Consider the following 21479-nt stretch of genomic DNA (forward strand, 5'->3'; position numbering starts at 1 on the left):
AGCAGGCACAAGGTCCAACCAAGAGCCAGCTCATCCAGGAGCATGGATTTGGGTGCCAGCACAGGAGAGTGAATGGCAGCACAGGACAGGCAGCTAGGAGGGGTTTAATGGGCAGAGAACCTGCCTAACTACTCACCTACCTAATGCACCTGGTTACAGCAAACAGCAGCTTCCCCTCAATCACAGCTCAGATCCTGTTCCAGATCGGTGCACGCCACACTCCCGGGGAAAATATCCTACATGCCTGGCTCCATCTGGAATACTGCTGTGGGGAAGGGCTGGCTCTGTGCCTACAGTGATGCCCTCCCCAAATTCTCTTGCCAAGTCCACCTGCATACAGCACTCCAGGTGTGACACCCAGGCGAGGCAGCAGCACAGAGGCTGTGCTCACTCACTGCTGCCTCACTGATGAGCCAGGAGAAGCTACAAGTCTTTACCAGCAATTACAAGAACATCGCTGCCTATTTTTACAGCACTCCCCGCACAAGCAGCAGGATTTCTACTGCCCAATTAGTAGTTCAAGTTACTATTTAAAGAATGACAGCTTAGGTGAGGAGAAGGCTGCCTGGGTAATCATTTATGTCAAGATCATCGCTGGGATTTGTTCAGGCTGGAACATTTAAAGCCATCCTTTCTCCCAAATTAAGTGCTGCAGGTTCCATGCAAGGGTCAATCATTAACTGCTCTTCACTGACCTCTTCAAATCCCAGGCACACACACACCACATCAGCAGAGGAACGAGTCTGGCTTTTCCAGGAGTGACTGCCATCTCAGATGGCAGAGAGGAGCTTTCCTTTCATCTTGTTTCATGGATCAGACTGAGTCAAACAGGCAAGACACCCCCAGCCACCCTGACAGTAGCTCTGTAGAACACAGCCTGCACACCCCTCACCTTCCTCCTCATTTCTTTTATAGAAATAAAAAAGAAAAAAAAGGAGGGGAAAAAAAAGACAAATCAAGGGCAAAGAACTGGGAGTATTGGCGTTAAAAAAATAGCATACTGAACGACATGTGCAAACAACTGATTCTGCAGTCTGCCCACATAAGAACATGTTTTCTCTTTTCAGGATGGTGTCATACTTCTGGGAACTGGGAGGGGATGTTCTTGATTTGTACCACTGCAAAAGCAATTTGTTCGGGTTTCCCTGCCCCTCCACTTGCACTTCCAGGACCCCCTCTCTGGGCGCCTGAAAGCTTCATATGTGACCAAGGCACAGTCTCAGTTAAACTCCCCTTCTCATCCCAGCTGTGGTTTCGTTTTGCTGCAGTTCTCACCCAGGGCCAGCACCTTCCCACAACAGCTGCTGATCAGCACAGTGTGTTTCCTATACTAATCTTTTTCTGTCTACAGGCTCACGTGTGTAGCCTTTTCACAAACCGTTGCTGTCGTATCTCCCCAGATTGTAAGGGACCTTCAGACTGCAAGTTCCCCAACCCACACCTCAGATAAATAAGGGAAAAGAGCTGCAAGGTAGCACCTTCCCCCTATGACCACGTCAGGGCTCGTTAACTTGCTGTAAGTGAATTAGCTTATCATCCCTTTGGTATTCTGCAGTCCTGTCTCAGAAGAAAGCCCTCCGTGCCCCTTATCTCTGCTCTTTGTGAGCAGATTATCAAGTTCAGGACTTTTTTTTTTTAAACATGTTTCAGACCCAAGCGTTCAGCTTCCCAATCCCAGAAACATCATAGCAAGGCAAGGCCCTGGACTGATCAAATTCCCCACGAGCTGATAAGGCCCAGAACTGTGATAAAGACTGTGGAGTCAGCACTCACACCGAATAAAAGATGCTGCTTCAGTTGGTTAAAGGCCAAGTAGTAGTGTAGTAAAATTAAAATGGGAACAAAGTGCTACTACCAGGCTCCTTGTCAGCGAATTTCAAACATACCTCTCAGGAGGTGGCCCAACGGGTACAACCCCCCACTCCAGCCCTGTTGCACAACTGCTCTAAAAATATTTTGTTATTTCAGATTTTTTTCCCCAGGTGTCCATCTCCACCCTCACACCACTGAGTCCCTTGGACCCCATGTTTGTACAGTGGCTGAGTAAAATCCAATGCAAGGAGCCAAGGGCAAGCACGGAAAGCCAGGGATTCAACAGAGAGACAAGGAGTCCTTCATGAACTGCAGCACTTTCTGGGCAGCTGCTGGTACCTTCAGAGAAGAGCCTGCAGAAGGGACAAGGTCTAGTTCTGCCTTTCATTGGAAAGCATCACAAAGTGCAAGAGCTTTTGCTGACAAACCGAAAGCCCTGCCAAGAACCTTTGGCTCATTAGGAAAAGTCTATTTTTTTTTGCAATACTTACATGCCCACAGCAGCATTAGGAACAACAAGTGCCCAAAGGCTACTAGTCATGATTTGTTTGCACCAACTTTCCAGCCAAGCACCCACTTGGCCGCAGGATTCAACAGATTACACTGAAAAAGGCAAACCCTAATCCCAGCAAAGGGAAAACTCAGTTTGGGGCTGGTCACTGAGAGTCTCCACACACTTGGAGCCAGGAGTCTTCCCCACAAAACTCTTCCAGTGAGGACAAAAGCAGAAAAAGGAAAGTGAGTCAGCATAGATGAATGTCCCAAAGCTCATCACAAGCCATCACCGAGTTCAGTGATGGCCAGATATTTAAGGACAATAAGAACATTTGACTACACAAGTTTCTTCTCAGGGATTAAGCTTTCTTGCCTCAGGGCACAGGTTGGTCACTGGGAGGGAGCAGTTGCCCCCAGGGCAGCAATTTCACAGCAGTCCAAACATCTGCATCTTCCCTGTGATCTGTGGGCATGGGTACTCCCACGGGGAGAGCCAGAAAAGCCACAGATTAGCAAACAGGAGTGAGAAACCCAGATGGACTTTTGATTTGGGACAAACTGAAAGGAGTCAAGGCAAAGAGCAGGAGGTGGGCCCTAAGTGGAGCTCTTGTCAGCAGAGCACATCTCAGGAAGCAGACAGGGAAATGCCTGCTCACTGAGACAGTCAGCATTTGCTTATCAGCTCCCGTGTGCTTTATCTGGGTGGCAGAAAGTCTCCACCTGATAGGTTTAATGTGAACTCTTACACAGGCCTGTGACGAAGTCTCCATGATGTGAAGAGAACACAGCAGCCTTGAACAGAAGTCCTGCAAGGTCTCCAGGCACTGGAATGCTCCTGGAGACCCGAGTGACACGGACACGCTTGGGAGCACTGCCCTGAGAGCAGAGCACAGGATGGAGATCAAGCAGCCAAGCTACAGCTGATAAAAGACTCAAACACGTGCATGTTTGCCAGGTGCACCAACCCAGGCTCTGGTACACAAAGCAGGAGAGATAACAAGCAGCTGATGAATGAGCAAAACCCAAAGTATCATCACAGCTATTCACAGGCACCTTTGCCTGCACTTTGTTCCCCCAAGCTTGTTTTCCCTCACTCTTCTCAGCCCTTACTCACTGAGGGTACATGCACTGATTTCCAGCTCTTTTCACAAACTGCTTCCTCCATCAGCCCCAGATGGGCTGATCCAGTCCCAGTCTCCATCACACATCTCTGAACAGAGCCCAGACTGCCTCTCTTCACTTTGCCCTTCCTTTCTCTGAGCACACACAAACCCTCAGTCACCACAGCAGCTTTCCAAATCCACACCACACCTTTACCCTCGGGTTCTTCTTAACCCCACTGACCACCCAAACATGCTGTGGGATGCTTAATTCTCTCCATGCCCAGGCTGGGGACAGATGTCCACATCCAGGCTGTTTTCCCAGGATTACCCTTCCCACACCACAAAATTGTCTCTCCCCTTGCAGGCTGTGTCTGCAACAGGGACAGCCACTTCTGGCTGGGGCAGAGGGTAAATCTCAAGTCCTCACAGAAATACAGCCTGGTTTGAGCACATCCTGGGTGCTTGAAGAAGGAGAGGAACAATCAGGAGCATTCACTTCCACAAATTCTCCTCAACAGCAGCACTGGACTGCCCTGATATTATTGCCACCCATGCTCCTTGTTTTCTTACCACCAAGGACAAAGTTCCTCTCATAAACTCAGGAGAAGCCCCCCCCACAATTCATCATCCTCCAGAATCCATCCAGCCTTCCCCTGCAGAGGAAGAACCCATGGCCAAGTGGAAAAGGCCATCCAGAAAAGCTCTACCTCATCATCAAAGCTCCTTTTTCCAATCACTCTACGAAGCAACAGCACCTACAGGCACATTGCACCATCACAAGGATGCCACTGGTTTTGGAAAGGAGCACACATCCATTCCTTCTCTCCTGGGACCAATGTGGAGCTCAGCCCTCCTCCAACCAGCTCCACGCCACCCTAGAACAGAGAACCACACACGAGCCCAGAGCATCCTTACCTAGCCCGTAGCACAGGTAGGAATAAAACCCTTCTGCCTTCAGCATGATGAGCAGGGACCCCCAGCCCAGCAGGACGGCGGAGAAGAGCAGGTTCTCGATGATGGCTGTGAACGCCATCCACCAGCGCCGCCGGTGCGCCGTGGCCAGTGTGGGGGCCATGGCTGCCTGGGGGGTGGCCTCCTTCAGAGCCTCAAACCTGCAGGGAACAACATCCAGTGAGTCCACACACAGAGCACAGATTGCTCAGAAAGCACCAAAAAACCCCATGGTTTAAGGAATCTCCCTACTAGCACCCAAGCAAAGCTGCCTGCTGAATGCCAGGCACTTGGGTGCAGAACTGGTTTTTGCAGGTACCAGCTTGCCAAGCGACCTGGAGGGATGGGGGAGGCACAGGTGCCCTTGGAAGAGCCCCTCGGGGGCTTGGTCTGTGTGACACAGGGCTCTGCTCAAGGACTCTGTTCCACTTCCCGAGCAACAGGTATGAAAATGCAGCAAACAGCCACTGCCTGGAGCCCACTGCCCCAGCACAGGGCAGGCACCTCATTTGTAAGGCAGGGAGGGAATAAATGCCAGGGCAGGGGGCTCCAGCCAGCACCCCGATCTCCCCACTGCCATCAGGCAGGGGCTGGGACAGGGGACACAGCCCCACATCCCCAGAGGTGGCTTCAGAGACCCACCAGGTCTTCTCTGTTCCTGCTCCGGAAGGTGTGTGAGGGTTCTATAAATGCAGTTTATACCACCAATGGCTCATGAAGGAGCACTTTTTGCCGCCTGCCAGACCACCCAGCTGGGGGACACTGCAGCTCACTGGCATCTCCAGGCTGCCCCAGATGCTGGAGATGCATTAACTGTGTCCCAGTTCCTGGGGAGCGAGCAAATTTGGGAACACGCCTGGTTGTCCAAGGGGCAGCCCTGGGGAGCCTCGAGGTGAGGGGCCACCCCTGTGTCACCAGGCAGGTGGCCCTTTGAGACAAACTGAGGCTTTTCCCAGCCCAAGCACACCTCAGCCTGCACTGTGGGGAAACCAGCTAGCCACACATCCAGCCAGGACAGCTTCTCTTATTAGCGAGACCCCAGCACCGGCTGCTTTGGCAGGCTGGGGGTCTGACCCGGCTCCCTGCAGGGATGCCTGGAGCTCAGGGCCCCTTTCCAGCCACAGCAGTCGGTTCAGAGCCCCTTGCCCTGGAAGCCAGCCTACAGCCATGCCCCCCCACCCACAGCGCAGGCCCGCTGCCCCAGCACAGCCCACAACGCATTTCCTCCATCACCTCCTCCTCCTCATCCCGGCACCCGCAGCCCCCTCCCCAGCCCAGCGATCCTCTCTGCGACAAGAACTACAGCCCGCTATCAGCCGCCCCCCACGCACCCCCTCAGTGTCCCCCAGCACACCCCACATCACCCCCGCTGCATCCCACACCCTCGAACACCCCCGCAGCATCCCCCTCGCTCCTCGCCATCCAGCCCCCCACCCACACTCCGCCCCTCCATCCCCTCTCCCTCAGCCGCCTGCCACTCCCACGGGTGAATCCCCCGATGCCCCCCACGCAACCCCTGCCTCCGCATTGCCCCCTTCCATGCAAACCCCACCCGGCTCCGGCAGCCGCTGCGATCGCAGCCCGCCCGGTAGGGCCCGTTCCCGCCCGGTGTGCCCCGCAGCCCGCCCGGTAGGGCCCGCAGCCCACTCCCGCTCACCGCCGCCGCCGCGCCCGTTCCGCTTCACCACGGTCCCACCCGGGCTTTTTATCCGCCCTCGGAGGCAAAACAGGCGCGGCCGCTGATTGGCCGCCGCCTCAGCCAATGGCCGCGCGCGCCGCTGCCGCTGGGGCACGTGCCGGTTCGTCCCCCGCGGCCCCCCCCCCCCCCCCCCCCGCCGGACCCCCCTCACGGAACCCCCGGGAACCCCCCCGGGAACCCCCCCGGGATCTCCCCTCGGGATCTCCCCCCGGGATCCCCATGGGACCCCCCTGATGTCCCCCCCGATATCTTCCTCCTGGACCCCCGGTATCTCTCCCCCGTATCTCCCCCCGGTACCTCCCCACGGGATCCCCCAATATCCTCCCCCGGTATCTTCCCCCGAGATCCCTCGGATCCCACGGGACCCCCCGCTATCTCCCACCAATACCCCCCGACATCTTCTCCCGCTAACCACACCATTTCTCCCACCGGTAACCCCCGATATCTACTCCCCGGTATCCCCAGCTATCTCCCCCAAGTACCTCCCACCCCAGATATCCCCTGGTATTTTTATCACCCTCCAATACTCCCCGGTGTCACCTTCAGTACTCCTTCGATACCCTCCGGTATCTCTGTACGCCGCCCCTGCTACCCGCCTCGATTCCCGCCGCTACTCCTGCGGTACGCATCGATATCCCCCGGGACCCCTCCCCGGTACCCCCCTCCCGGTATCCAGGTACCTCCCAGTACCTTCCCCGATCCCCTCCTCCTCTCCCATCCCCCGGTACCCCCGCTCCGGGCTGCACCTGGGCTCTCCCGGGACAGCCGCACGCACCCGGACGCGACAACCAGGGCTGGGCACGGGGCCGAGCGGGACACACAAACACACACAAACACACACAAACACACACAAACACACACACAAATACACACACAAACACACACACACAGCCGCACACAAACACACACAAACACACTCACACACACACAGAGCCGCACACAAACACACACAAACACAAACACACAAACACACACACACAGAGCCGCACACAAACACACACAAACACACACACACACAGCCGCACACAAACACACACAAACACACACACACACACAGAGCCGCACACAAACACACACAAACACACAAACAACACACACACAGCCGCACACAGAGCCGCACACACGGACCCTCCTCGGGGACACCCGCTCGCGGCCCCGGCCACAGCGGCACCCGAGCGGTGGTCGGGCTCGCCGCCTTCCAGGGAAAAGGGATCGGCGGCGGGCGGTGATGCGGCTCCCCCGCCCGGCACGGCGCGGGGACAGCGGGGAATGCCCCGCGGGGTTCGCTGCCGCTCTCCGCCGCTCTCCCGCCGGCCCCGGGCGGAAGCCGAGGGAGCCGCACCGCGCTGGCCGCGGAACGGTGAGCTGCTGTGAGCACAGCCCCGCTGAGCACGGGAAGCCGTGTCGGGAACGGCACCCGCGGCATTGCTCAGCTGCTGTGGGTACAGGCACAGCGTCTGTCCTGCGAAGCCCACCTGTCCTGCTCCTGTGACCAAGGAGGGACCAGAGAAGCTGCTCCCCCCGGTTTAAAGGGCATTTTGGGAGCAGGCATCCAACACAGCCCGGGGCTGACCACCCTCACGGCACAGCCAGACAGGGGCAATGAGCCCTCGAGATGCCCCAGCCCACAACACAGCTCATTCAAAGAGTCACGGAATGATTTGCATTGGAAGGAACCTAAAAGATCATCTGATTCCAACCCCTGCCATGAGCAGGGACACCTTCCACCAGACCAGGTTGCTCCAAGCCCCATCCAGCCTGGCCTTGGACAGTTCCAGGGATGGGGCAGCCACAGCTTCTCTGGGTTACCTGTCCCAGGGTCTCATCGCAAAGAATTTCTTCCCAATATCCCATCTAACAATACCCTCTGTCATCCATTCCGCCTTGTCCTGTCACTCCATTCCTTGTCCCAAGTCCCTCTCCAGCTCTCTGGGATCCCCTTTAGGCACTGGAAGTGCTGTAAAGTCTTCCTGCACCCTTCTCCAGGCTGAACACCCCCAGCTCTCTCAGCCTTTATCTGTAGCAGAGCTGCTCCAGCCTCTGATCATCTTTGTGGCATCCTCTGGACTCGCTCCAACACATCCACGTCATGTTAGGGTGTTCACAGTACTCCAGCTGGGACCTCTGGGGAGCAGAGTAAAGGAGGAAAATCCCCTCACTAAACCTGTTGGTAACACTGCTGGGGATGCAGCCCAGTTTCATGAAATAAAAGTAGTATAATCGCAAGCCAGCTTCACATCTGACTTCACCAGAGCTCTGCCCTCTTTTTTTCTGTTAAATTTTTTTTTAGAGCATTCCTCTGAGGTATTTCTAGACCTGCCATAAATCTGTCCCTCATTTGCGACATCCTGGGTCAGAGGACGTGGCCATGTATCCCTAGAACCTTTTCAGGGGATATTTTCTCAGCCAGAGGAGATGAAAACCAGTATTTGTGGCACGTAAACACCCCAGAGGAAGCAGAGGGCCCAGACAAACGGACATGTCCCTACTGCTCCATCCCTGTGGCAGACGGGAAGAGGAAACTCCTCGGCCTTGGCTGTGGAAGAAGGGTCAAACGATTCAACAGCTGGAAAGTGGATTTAAGCCAATGCAAACAAACAAACAAAAAGCCCAAAGAAAACAAAGCAGCCTGGATACGTGCCAGGTGTTTAACAGAGGTAGAGGAAGGCTGAGACAGCACAAGACCTTTAACAGAGGTAGAGGAAGGCTGAGACCGCAGCACCCAGCTTCTGTGTCCAAGAAACAAGATCTGTCATAGGGAGAAGCATGAGGAGGGTTTGGAGGCTGTTTGGGGTAACAGAAACCCTTTGCCACAGGGGCTCAGTTTTCCTATCCTAGAGGGAGAAAAGCTGTCAGGCCATCCACGGCCAGCTATAAATACCCCAGAGAGTGAGTAGTGGCGGTGAATACACTGACACAGAGACACATTTTTAGAAAGTGGCCAGGAATGAGTTGAAGCTAGAAGGAAGGTGATAGCTCCTGCTCTGGCAGAGCCACTGGGGTAAATTATGTGGTGCTCTTCAAAGGCTTGGGCAGTTTGGGAAAGGAGATGACAAGGCTGACAAGATGACAAGGACCGATCACCATGGGACAGATGCCAGGAACAGCTCCGGCCTCTGCTCCTGTCCAAGCAGAGCACACAGACACCTCTCTGCTTACAGACAGCACCTGCACACGGATCCCTTCCCACTGCCTGCCTTTCAACCACTGCAGCAGCTTTGGAAAGTCAGAAATCTAGCATGGGAAGAGATTCCCCCCTCCCTCACCCACCAGCTCTGCCTTGCAGACCTCCCACATCCAGAACTAAACCCCTGGCACAGCCGACGGAAGCATCCCCATCAAGAAGACACCAGTGCAGCCACGCTGCAGGCGTGTGCATGGGCAGCCACACACTGGAAATCTGCAGCTCGTTTCCCTTTCACCGCCCAGACAGGGCCAAGATGCTTCATCTTCAAGCAGGGGAAACATCCTGGCTCTGCGGACACAGAAGGTTCTCCCAGCAGCAGCGTTTTCTCACTGGTTTGAGCAGCACGAAGACTATCAGGTTGTTGTCAGCTGTTTACATGAGTACCCAAAGTGAACTGGCTCACATGGTGTGCACTGCTCAGCACACAGGCTCAAAATATCCACCCCATTAGGGACAAAAACGGCTGCTTATAAATTAAACGTGGGACTGTCCCTGCCTCTGTCATAAAACGGTGCCAAAAGCAAGCCTGTGCAGAACAGGCTGCTGCACCAGTCCTGCCAGGATGAGCAGTTTTATTTGGATGCCAGAATATTTGGTGTTACAATCACAGCAGCAGATGATTCCACTGCAAGAAAGGGTGCTTCGTGCTGGCTGCAGAACTGGAAGTTTCAGCCACGTCAGACTGTGGGGATTTGGTGCCTTGTGCTGTGCAGAAGCACCCACAGAAAGCAAAAGGGAAAAAGCAAAACCCACTGTGTTTTCTGAAACACCCCAAAGCCTGAACCCCAGCCAAACAGTGCTGGACCAGAAGGATGCATGTAGAGCTCTGCACACAATGTGTGAGGTGCAGGCTGCAGAAGAGGGGCTCTTTCATTCACAGCCCACTCACATTGCCCCTGCACTCCAGTCTTGGGCTCTGCACAGGGCTCAGCTCAGTGAGTGAGAATTCAGAATTCAACAGAGCCAGAAAATTTTTTAAATCCCCCAAAATGGAAAGCCTAAGGCTGCTTACAGTTTCCACACTCTGGAGAATATTCCTGGTTGTGTCTTTGACTCAGAGGGTGGCTGGGAAACCCATCTCCTGAAGGGCATTTAATTTTCATTCCGAGGCTTTCACACCACACGAAATAACAGAAAAAATACACAAAAACCTTTTACTACTTAGATACATCTAAAACCAGATCACTCTGCAAATCCTCTTTGGCATCTCAACCGCCTTTACAGCAGGAATGAGGCGTGGGAGGTGGCAGGAACTTAGGGCACCCGTGGAAATCCCATTTTCTGGGTAACTTCCATCCTTATCAGCACGGCGCCAGGTGCACAGGTTGATGGTCACTGCCCAGCTGCCACGTTTGCACAACTGCAGCTTGGAACCGTGTGGAGTTTAAAATGCTGTCACTACACCCTGTGTCCTGCCACGAGCTTTTCCACATGGAAGCAAAGGCAGCCAGGGCCTGCCACAGAAGCCAGAGCCACACAGATAAACCCCCACAGACCCAGATACCCTTTGAGATAAGCAGCTAAAATTAATTTTCTCTGAAGCCGCTTGTGACAGCCCATCATCTCTCCTCAGCCCAGCTCCACGAAATAATCCCCTTCAGCGAGAAGCACCTTTACAGCAAGAGGCTCCGAGCTGTATCACTGGAATTGGGACAGGGAAAGGTGAAAACCGATGGGGTGGGACTGGATTTTATGCAGGCATTTCCCAGCTGAGCTCTCAGCAGCCCTACACTGGGTGTGCCCCTAGTGGTGACAGGGACTTGAGGGTGCCACCACAGCATCCAGAGCATCGCTGTCCCCTGTCCCCTGTCCCCTGGGGCTGTGCAGACACAAATGGGGCTGCTGGGGCAGCGGGGAGCAGAAAACAGCCCTCAAGCACCACAACCCCACACGCTGCCCCTGCTGTGGCTCCAGCGAGGGTCCAGAGCAGCCACACAGGACGGAGGACAGGGACGGGATCACCAGGAAGGCTCGATGCTTCTCCAGTTCACAGCGCGGAGTGGCTGTGGTTGCGCTCGGAGGAGCCCCGTGGCTCCCGCGGACCCAGCCCGGGCGGCGGTGGCTCAGGTGGCCGGAGGGGTGGCCGGCAGCTCTTTGCCGGGGCCGGAGGGCGAATCAGCACCGCTGCTGGCCACGTTCTCGTATTTCGGCTCTTCCTCCGCGGCAGCCTTTCCCTTCCTTTCGAGGCTGCCAACTAACTCAGGGCTTTTGCCCTTCTCTGTGGCACCTACGGCTTCGCTGGCCCCGTCCTGGGCACCCGTGTTTTTTGATGAGAGAGATGCAAGGAGGAGGGACAGTCTCTTTGCAGCGGGATGCTGGTGCTTGCCAGGGGCTGACTCGGCAGGAGCCCCCGGGACACTCTCCCTCTGCTTGGCGCTGTTCTCCGAGTCCCTGCGCTGTGCCAGAGCCCGGCGAGGAGGTTTCTGGATGGCCTCCATGCTCCTCCTCACCTTGGGCTCCTCCTTTGCAGCCCACTTGCCCTTCTGCAAGCTGCCCAGACGCTTCAGCACAGCCTGGACCGGTCCCTCGCCAGTCCCCTCCGCCTTGGGGTCCTGCCCGGCCGTTCCCACCATCATGTAGATCGTGGTGACGTTGGGCTCCTTCCCCTTGGCCTCCCAGCTGCCGGATTTCGCAGCTGCTTCCAGCGCCTCCACTCTCTGGGCCACGTGCCTGGTGCTGGACACTACCCTGCGGCGTCCCCCCGGGGTGGCCCGAGGCGATGGCCGGTGGCTTTCGTCCCCCTTGCTGAGGGGCTCGGGGTTCTCGTAGCAATCGCTGGCCGGGCGCTCGCTGGGGGGCTCGGCCGCCACATCCCCCGGTGGTGGGGTCAGCCTGGACGGGCCCCACGGGGCTTTGGGCTTCCGGCTGGGGCTGGGGGTCTCGGCCGCCCCGAATTTTGTCCCCTCGGCGAAGGACACAGAGGGTCGCTTGGCCTTGGCGATGCTGGAGGTGCGGGGGATGGCGAAGGGCTGCGAGACATCCTCGGAGTCAAAGGCAGACGGGTCCGGGAGCGCCTCGCCTGGGGGGGATGCTCCATCCTGCAACTCAGCCCCGCCCAGCAGCGGGATGCCTGTGGGACAAGGTGACACGTGTTACGGCTGCCAGAGCTGCCACCGTGCCCGGGGACATAACTGGGGACACTGGGACAGGAGCTGATGCAACAGCATTGTGCCTGGGATCGTTTCCCAGGGAGGAGGTTGTGAAATGGGGTTGTCCCACTGGGCACGTCCCATGGCACGAGGCCAGACACAGCCCTGCAGACAGGGAAACAAGGGTTTGGAAATAAACACTGTCTGTGCCAAGCACACCTCCCTGGGAAGGCCAGGATTGACCCCGGCGGCCCAGAGGTGATCAGAGAGGAGGAGGAGGAGCAGCCATGGGCTGGGCGTCACCTTCTCTGGGAGGGACGGAATACTCGGGTCCCTCGTTGTCAGTATCGAAGGAGGAGAAGGAGCTGTCTGAAACCCACGCAGACGATGGTGGCTCGATGAAGCTGGGGTTGAAGGGGATTTCTGTGTCGTGATGGGAAACTGGGGAGGAGAAGACACCCAGCTGAGCTTGGGCACCCTGGGGTACTTGGGGAAGAGGGGTTTCAGGCTCTCCCCCAATAGTGACACTGCAGAGAGGGCAGGGTGACCTTCTGGAAGTGCTGTTGGCAGCTCTGCTTTTCTTACCCGTGACTTTGGGAAGTTTCGAGCCACCCAGGTTAAAGCAGGGCATCAGGGCACTGAGGTTCGCCAGGACCCCCTGCACACGGTGCTTCATCCTGGCCAGCACATCATCGTCCGGCACAGCCGCCCTGCAGAGCAGAGATGGACATCAAGGGACACGGGAGGTGGGGTTTTGTGTCAAAGGCTGAAAAATATGAAAAAATACCTGTCTCTGGCATCTGCTGGGCCGGCTCCACAGCAGCAGCAGGCGACACAGAGCAGCAGCAGCAGGAGAGGGACGAGGATGGCGGCTGCAAGGGCTCTGTGGTCCTTCAGACCTGTGTGAGGAGATGGGTTGAGTCTGGCGTGTCCTGTGGCTGTGATGCCCGTAGAACAGCCCTGCACGGAGAGCACAGGAGCTGACAACTCCTGGCGGGGCCAGGAGGCACTAGGATGCATCCCAGGCTCCCAGCACCTTCCCCAGTGAGGATGCGACCATCCCTTGCCCAGTGCCAAGGAGTAAATGTGAGGTTGATCTTACTCAGCACACAGTCCCCCTGCACAGGGTCGCAGGTCCCCCAGGAGCACTGGCAGGGCGAGGAACAATTCACTCCAAAATACCCCTCAGGACAGGTGTCATTGCAGCTGGAAGAGAGAGGAAAGGAGGGAAATGCCCCAGAGAGAGTGAGGCTCCAGCCCTGCCCCACTCCCAGTGTTATCCCAGTGTTTTCCTGGCGTTACCTGTCTCCCCAGTAGCCTGCCTGGCAGATGCAAACTCCTGTCACAGGGTCACAGCTCCCTGAAACACACTCGGGGCAGAGGAACTGGCAGCCATCACCAAAGGTGCCCACGGGGCAGGAGCTGTTGCAGCTGCCAAAACAGAGCAAAGCATCAGTGACTGCACCCCGCAGCAGGGACACCCACAGGGACTGGTGGCCTCACCCTGGGCATACCTGGGTCCTGTCCAGCCGGGATCACAGCGCAGGCAGGACCCAGTCTGGGGGTCACAGGGCTCCCCGTGCTGGCAGCGGGGACACGCCTGGAGGCAGCCCTCCCCATGGAATCCAGGAGCACAGGGATCCTTGCAGAGGGTCCCATTCCAGCCGGGCTGGCAGGCCAGGCAGAAGCCATCCACGGGTGAGCAGGGCTGGCTGCGCTTGCAGCTCCCACAGCTGCGTGGGCAGAGAGGCATCGAGGTCACAAAAGCCACCCTTGTGCCTCTAAGAAGCAGGTTTCACCCCACAAAAAGCAGGTTTCACCCCACACAATCACTGAGCATCATTTTGGACCAAGGGGAAATACGCAGGGGTGCCTAATGCTCTGTGGTAGCAAGAGGAGAGGAGGGCAGCAGAATCACAGAATGTTCTGAGTTGGGAGGTGCTGCTTTATCACCATGGGGAGCGGGTCTAAGGACGACCAGATTTTAGGGTGACACTTTCTGCTGGCAATAGTGAAGTGTTTCTTTTGGGGCAACGCTGATGCTGCATCTGACCTGGGACGCCCAAACCTCCAGGACAGGTCTCCCTGCCCAACCAAAGGGACAGACACCAGCGCAGTGACTTCCCCCAAGATCTGACTGCAGCCCCGCTGGATCCCCCCTGCTCCCCCACCTCACCTGTGCACGCACTGAGATCCGTATTTCCCTGCCGGACAAGGGTCCCGGCAGCTCCTGCCCTGGTAGCCGGGCTCGCAGGTGCAGTGGCCGGTGAGGGGACTGCAGGAGCCGCGCCCGCAGTCGCAGCGCCGCTGGCACGCCGGTCCCCAGAAGCCAGCCAGGCACTCGCACTTGCCCGTCTCCTGCGCGCAGGGCGAGACGTTGCAGGAGCACTTGAAGCTGCACCTCCTGCCCCACCAGCCCGGCAGGCAGCGGCACAGCCCGCTCAGGGGGTCGCAGTGGGACGTGGAGGGGTTGCACTGGCATTGCTTCCTGCAGCTGGGTGCCCACCAGCCCGGCTCGCAGTGGCAGGCGCCGGTCAGGGGGTCGCAGCGGCCGTGGGGGCCGCACTGGCAGGAGAACTGGCAGAGCCCTCCCCAGTGGTTGGGGTCGCAGGTGCAGTGGCCGCTCACGGGGTCGCAGCGCCCGTTGGGGTGGCACGGGCAGCTCTGCTTGCAGTCGTGGCCCCAGTACTGCTCGGGGCAGCCTGCGGGGGGAAAGGACACAGCCAGGATGGGGGGAAGCCCGGCAGCCCCCCGAGCATCCAGCTGGCTTTAAAGGGGGATGGCAGAGGCTGAGCGCGGGGGGGACACTCACGGGAACTGCAGTCTGCTCCGAAGAAGCCGGGTTTGCAGCGGCAGAGCCCGGGTTTCAGGCACACCTCGCCCTCCCTGCAGGCGTCCTCCCCCTCGCACACGGCTGTCGGGACAGGAAAGGCACTCAGCACTCTCTGGCCTCCCCAGTCTGGCCACTCACCCACCTCCCGCAGGAGCAGCATTCCCAGAGAAACCACCATCCCGCTTCCCACTCCATCCCTCTGGCTCAGCCGCAGCACCATCAGCAGGTTCGGGGCTCCCCACGGGGCACGACCCCACTGGCACGGCTCGAACAGAGCTGCAGGGCTGCCCCCATCACTCAGAGGATCCGCCTGGATGAGCGTGGGGACCACGCTTCGGGATTCCTCCCCATCCATCACTCACCGACCGTGCACTGCCTCCCGTCCTGCTTCCAGCCGGGACAGCACGCCGGGCCGGCCGGGAACCTGCGGGAGAGACCGGGGGGTGTCAGCCAGGGCTGGGGGGCCAGGGTGGCTTCATGGCCTCGGCCAAGGAGAAACGATCTTCGCCCCAGTGCTGAGAAGGCGGCGCGGCCCCCAGGGCAACGCTCCGGAAGGAAACCAGCAAAATAGAAGGAAATTTAAGAGGCTGCAGCCCGAGTGGGCGGTGGGGCTGGCCTGCCCGGAGTGCTGGGAATGCCCCCACGGAGCCCTTGCCTGAGGTCCCATGCCCTGGGTGAGGCTCAAAGCTTCGCCAGCAGTGCAGAAATGAGGCACTGAGTGAAGGCAGCAAAAGGCGTCACCGCTGATGGGAGACAATGGGAGAGGCAACGTGGCAGCCAATTCAGAGGACATCAGCTCCCAAAGCACTTTGGGGTTTGCTACACCCACAGTGAGTTTTGCCAGGGGTCCCGTATTGCCCCGTTGCCCTGTGCTCAGGAATGAGAAATAAACCCTGCAGAAGGGGTCTGGTGCCCCAAACACCCAGACGTGCCCAACCATGCTCCCTGGCATCACCCCAGCCTCTGCACCCATCTCGTGCCAGGCTGCACATCTCTGTCCACGGAAGGAGAGATGGCCAACACCCTGTGGGGCTGCTGAGAGGCCCCAGGAGATGGAGGGGCACAAGGGGGGACCCCCATGGCACCTACCTGCAGACATTGCTGCCCTCAGGGTCGAGCTCCTGGGCAGAGCTCTGCACCCACAGCCACAGCTGGAGGCAGAAGATGGGCCGGGCGCTCCCCATTCCAGCAGGGCACCAGGGCCCCTGTCCTGGTGGCTCCCCAGCCCCACGCTGGTGTCCTTCTGTCCCGTCTGTCCCGTCCCTCCTGTGGTGCGGCCTCTTCCTCCCTCCAGCCTTGGGTTTCTTCCTGAGGAAACGTGGGAGGAGGCGCCCCGATCCAGACGTCAGGGGTGCGGCGGGGAGGGAGAGCAGGGAATGCTGCTGCACGGGCTATTTTTGGCCCTGGCTGCCACCCTATCACCAAAAAGGGGAATCCTGGGACTGGGCACAGCCACACAGGGGCTGGTACCTGCCTGAACATCTCACCCACTCCCCCCATGCCATCCACCATCGCCCCCAAAGCTGCTTTAGCCAACGTCCCCCCAACCCAAACAAGGCACCCAGTGCCACCCCCTGCCTCAGCCACGAGCTACCCCATGGCACTGCCAGCCCCCAGCAGGGGCCCAGAGGAGGATTCCCTTGTGCCCCATGGCAACACAGCCTGACCTATGTTGGCCTTTGAAGGGCTGCTGGCCACTGTCCCACCTTGACATCCCCAGGAGCTTTGTGTCAGCAGATGCACAGGAAACACCTTTTTCCTACCCGAGGCCGGCTCAGCCGGGGGGGCTCCGGGTTGGAAGCACAGTGCTCCCCTTGGCCATGCAGGAATTAACTCCTCCATGCCCAGCACTGTGGGGTCACCCCCCTGGAGCTGCCTCCCCACCAAAAGGGGCTCAGGGGTCACAGCCATCAGTGGCTACACTGGAGAATGGTGAGGGAAATCCCAGAGCATCACCCAGCCCTTCCCAAGCAGAGGCTGCAGCCAGAACCTCAGAGGAGAAGCAAGAGACTGATTTATTTCCAATTTAAAGCTAGAAAGTACCTGATCTGAGGGGACTGGCTCGCCCCCATGAACACAAGGATTGTTCCAGTCTGCCAGGTCCCAGTAGTGGCAGGAAGGGTCCCAGTACAAAACTGATTCACCTCACGCCTAAAAGGAGTGGCCCTGGTGGTGCTGGTCCTGATGGCTCCCAGCCACAGGAGCACAGGGACACCCAGTGCAGTGTGCTCAGCCCCTCCCAGCCGTGTGGTGACCCCAGGATACCTCAACTGGACCTTCACATTGCAGGGATTGGGGAGGTAGAGACAGAAAGGGGTGAGGTAAAACACCCCCACAGAGCAGGATGGGGGCAATGGAATCCTGGGCTGTGAGCAGAGGGGTTTGCAAAGAGCCACCAGTGGATGGGAAGATCCATGGATCCCTTCTGGGGTGTGGAGCAGAAGAGGGTGCAGACTCCCACCATGCTGAGCTGCAAGCAGGGAGCAGTGGGGAGGGGGCACAGCTGTGAGGGACCCCCTGTAGTTAAGCCATGGGCACAGTGAAAGGGTGGCTGGTGGGCAGAGATGCCCAGAGGTGCTGAGCTGTCCCATGCCAGGCTGGCACCCCACATCCAAGTGTCCCAGTGGGTTTGCAGGAATCTGCCCACACTGTGGCTTCGCCACCACCACGGCATGGGGAAGTGCCAGGGCTGCCATGCTGCTCTTGAAGCCACTGGAAGAAGAGGATCCAGGAAGCTCTGCTGCGAGGCCAGATCCTGCTCCCGCTCCCGTGGGGTCAGAGGGGTGCCAAGGCTCTGTCAGGGGAGCTGGACCCTGCCTTGCTCTCTCCCTCTGGCTCCAGCTGCGTGTCCAGCGAGTCGATGATTTCCCAGGTTCCGGAGCAGCTGGATGTGGACGGGTCTTTGCTGCTGCCTTGATACCACAGCCCAAAACTGCAGAGAGAGCAGATAAGGGCTGTGGGGGAGAAGAACCTCCCTGGGGAGAATGTGGAATCCCAACCTCCCTCTGTGTTTGGTGGTGGCAGCAGGGGACAGCCCGGCTGCGGACCCGGGGAGCGTGGGGCACCCAGGACAAGGCAGATCCCCCTAAAACAACAACCCCTGTTTTGGCAGCATCCCTGCCAGCCCTGCACCAGCCTGCTGACTCTGTTCCCATCACATCCAACTCAACAGGTGCCAGGTCCCAACCAAGCCCCAAACCTCTCTGCTGGCAGAGCCTCCCATCCCTGCCAGCACAGGAGCAAACTTACAAGCTCCTAATTTTGGATTCTGGAGGCTGAGTATCCACACAGTCTGTGCCATGACCTGGGAGCCAGGAGCCCTCCTCTTCATCGCTGCAGCACAAAGAAATGGGGGTAAACCTGCACTGAGCCACAGCAGCAAATGCTGGAGCCACTCTGGAGTTTGTCCAGGGCTCCCAGAGCCACCACCTCGCCTCCCTTTTGTCACATGCATGCAGGGACAAGTGGCATTTGGCCAGGCCATGCCTGACTGGTGACAGGGACACACAAGTTGCAGCACAAAGCCCAGCCCCTGTAGCACAGCTATGCCCGAGCAACACATCAACCACAGACATCAAACCTTTGATCTCTGGAGGGAGGAGGCAGCTCTGGGCTTGGGGGAGTTCCTTTCCAGGGCATAACACACATGGAAACACTGGAGCAGGCCAGCCAGCACCCACCCTGCACAGGAGGATCCCAGCACCCAGCCTGACTCACCTGCTCGCCGACTCCTCTGCCGTTCCCAGCATTTTGGCTCTGATTTTTTTCCTCTGTTTTTTGATATTTGACTTCATTGCGTCCAAGAAGAAGCTGGGAATTCTCTCCTCGTTCAGCAGCTCCCTGGCAAAAAGCAGCCAGCTGGTTAACCAAGAGCCTGGGGAAGATTCTGCCCTGACTGTGGTGGGAGCAGCCTCTGATGGGCCAGGGGTGGCTGCAGGGACAGGACTCACCTCTGGTAATAGGCCAGTTCCTCCTGCACCAAGAACAGGTTGGTCTTCAGCTCGTTCCGCTCTTGCAGGATCTGCTGCAGCTCTTCCTTGGAGAAGCAGCAGTGAGCAGGGCTCCTGTCCCCATCCTGGTGCTGCGGCTCCTCTGAGGGTGACAGGGCTCCCTCCTGGAGGGGATGGAAAGAGTCAGCAGGCAAGCAGAGACCTCAAAACCCGCACCCAAAGGCTGGGCGCACGTGCAGGCAGAAATGGAAAAGTCCCAGGAATGCCCCCATCTCAACCAGCAACCACTGCCCATCACCACATGGGGCAAACCCTCCTCATCCTGTGTGTCCCACCGGGTGTTAACTCCTATCACCTCATCTTGCTCCACCTGTTGCAGACACTGCACGGTTCAGTTTTCAGCTGTGGCGTTTCCTTGTGCAGCCCTGTCCGGCTGGCAGCCAGCAGGTCTGGGTGTGCCAAAAGCTCCACACGGGGCTGGAAATGTGGGGTCAGCACTGGTGATGTCCAGCAGCAACGAGGCCACAGCTCAGACTCACCACACCAGGCTCTGGGCGCCGGCTCTCCAGGGCTGTCCTGCTCCTCCTGCTCGTTTCCCTCTGGCTTTGCAGCATCGCAGCCTCCAGGTCTGACTTCTGCTCCAGAGCACTCTTGAGCTGGGCCTGCACCACGGCCACCTTGTGCCGCAGTTCCTCGTTCATGGCCATGAAGCGATGGAGCTGTTCCTGCAGCTGGAGGGCCCAGGGCAGCCAAAGGTGAGGCAGTGTCCCCATGCAGGGCCATCAGTGCCACCTGCCCCAGCAGGCTCAGCAGCTGTGACAGCCCCGGGGGGATATGACATGAAAGCAGGTCCCTGGGCACACCACAGCCCTGAGCTCCCACGCCCTCACCGCCTCTGTGTCCCGGCTCTTGCAGACGATCTCGTGGGCCTGGGCACGAAGTTCATCCCTCTGCCTGTCCACCACCTCCTTCAGCCGCAGCATCACCTCCCGCTCCTTCCGTGCCGTGCTGTCTGAGACCAGACAGGGGTGGACAGGAATGAGAGTCCAGGGACTCCTCCAACCCCACAACACTACAAAGTTCCTCAGTGCTTCTGCAAAGTCTGACTTGTTCCTGGTAATCTCACAGCAGGAACAGTGGAAAGAAGGGAACCGAGGGTTTTTGACCATTCCCGACGCATCCTTGTGCTGGCACAGCAGCCCACACCCTGTGCCTGCCTCCACCACCCTCCTGGGGGCTTTCAAGGTGCTAGGGGGGTTTGGGATCCCTGTGATTTGCAAAACAAGGTAACACCTGTGCTCCCTGGTAGGACAGGTCTCCAAGGTGAGGGAAAGGAGAGCAGCATTCCAGGCTCTCCAGAGAAACAGGTTCAGCCCTGCACCCAGCCTGCCACTCCACAGGGACACCCTGTGGCGTCGGGGGACGCCAAACTCACTGGGACACCCACCTTCCTGGGATTGGTTCTCTGCAAGCTGCCCCAGGAGCTGGCGGTTCTGCTCCTCCAGGCAGGCCAGGCGGCCGTGCAGGGCTCGCTCCCGGCGCTCGGCCTCCCACAGCCTCTGCTCTGGGTCCTGGGGGACGGGGACAGCTGGGTCAGAGCCACCCCGGGGGGCAGTGATAGCCAGGTCAGCCAGGGGTCAGCCAGGTCAGCGCTGTTCCAGTGGACGCTGACAGCCAGGTCAGAGGCTTCCCAGGGGATGTGGGACAGTGGAGTCAGAGCCAGCACCCCGGAAAGGGGGACAGCTGGGTTTGAGCCATCCCGTGGGGGACAACTGGGCCAGACAGGTCGGAGCCACCCCAAGGGATGGGGACGGGCAGATCAGATCAATACCAGAGGACAGGGACAGCGAGATCAGAGCCGTCCCAGGGGATGGGGACAGCCGGAACAGCCATCCCATGGGAGAAGGGAACAGCCACATCAGAGCCGTCCCAGGGGCTGCAGGACAGCGGGGTCAGAGCCATCCCCTGGGAAAAGGGAGCGGCTGGGTCAAAGCTGGGTCTCCTGCGGGGACACGCGTGGCTCGGCGCCACCGGCGCAGCTCCCTGACCCCCGCTCACCTCGGCCTCCTGCGGCCCGGCCGGCGCCTCCCCCTCAGCGCCCGGCGGGGCCACCAGCGCCTCCAGCAGCTCCAGCAGCCGCACCACGGGCGGCACCAGCCCGGCCACGGCGTCGGGCCCGAAGCGGGCGGAGAGGCGGCGCAGCTCGGCGCCCAGGGCCCCCGCCATGCGATAAATGTGCGGCGGGGCCAGGCGGCCCGGCGGCGTTCGCCACAGCGGCTCCGCCATCGCCCCGCGCCGCGCACGCTCCGCCCGGCCCGGCCCGCCCTGTCCGGGGCCGCCCCCGAGGCGGGACCTCACCG

At 58.8% G+C, this 21479-nt stretch overlaps 3 protein-coding genes across 10 annotated transcripts in view; all 3 read right to left on the bottom strand.

The window, feature by feature from the left end:
* SLC43A2 (solute carrier family 43 member 2) overlaps positions 1-8064 on the bottom strand; it is a 33951-nt gene extending 25887 nt beyond the window's left edge. The window contains exons 1-4 of one of the 7 annotated variants that reach the window (XM_082294614.1): positions 7146-7209; positions 6807-6976; positions 6019-6075; positions 4326-4522 (exon numbers count right to left, since the gene is read on the bottom strand). In XM_082294614.1, the coding sequence (XP_082150740.1) occupies positions 4326-4485 (160 nt within the window). In that variant the 5' untranslated portion in view covers positions 4486-4522; positions 6019-6075; positions 6807-6976; positions 7146-7209. Of the gene's footprint in view, positions 1-4325; positions 4523-6018; positions 6101-6806; positions 7296-7924 lie in introns of those variants that run through there. The other 6 variants (XM_082294612.1, XM_082294610.1, XM_082294609.1 and 3 more) reach the window with 6 other exon arrangements.
* A 2368-nt stretch (positions 8065-10432) lies between these two features.
* Positions 10433-16411, bottom strand: SCARF1 (scavenger receptor class F member 1). Of its 2 annotated transcripts, XM_082294833.1 has the most exons (11): positions 16259-16411; positions 15532-15593; positions 15149-15250; positions 14513-15038; positions 13851-14069; positions 13639-13767; positions 13439-13542; positions 13124-13235; positions 12922-13046; positions 12640-12777; positions 10433-12317 (listed from the first exon to the last, which is right to left on the bottom strand). In XM_082294833.1, exons 1-11 carry the CDS (start codon positions 16351-16353, stop codon positions 11311-11313), a joined length of 2619 nt encoding a protein of 872 aa, XP_082150959.1. In that variant the 5' UTR covers positions 16354-16411; the 3' UTR covers positions 10433-11310. The 2 variants fall into 2 exon arrangements, with proteins under 2 accessions (XP_082150959.1, XP_082150960.1); XM_082294834.1 differs by lacking the exon at positions 12640-12777.
* A 1388-nt stretch (positions 16412-17799) lies between these two features.
* RILP (Rab interacting lysosomal protein) lies at positions 17800-21405 on the bottom strand (the record flags this gene model as incomplete). Its single annotated transcript, XM_082294640.1, has 8 exons — positions 17800-18101; positions 18419-18502; positions 18887-19009; positions 19120-19283; positions 19659-19850; positions 20010-20131; positions 20567-20690; positions 21178-21405. 8 exons carry the CDS (start codon positions 21403-21405, stop codon positions 17945-17947), a joined length of 1194 nt encoding a protein of 397 aa, XP_082150766.1. The 3' UTR covers positions 17800-17944.
* Positions 21406-21479: the final 74 nt, after the last annotated feature.

The sequence above is a fragment of the Coloeus monedula genome (assembly GCF_965178545.1).
Source record: "Coloeus monedula genome assembly, chromosome: 20".
NCBI lineage: Eukaryota > Metazoa > Chordata > Aves > Passeriformes > Corvidae > Coloeus > Coloeus monedula.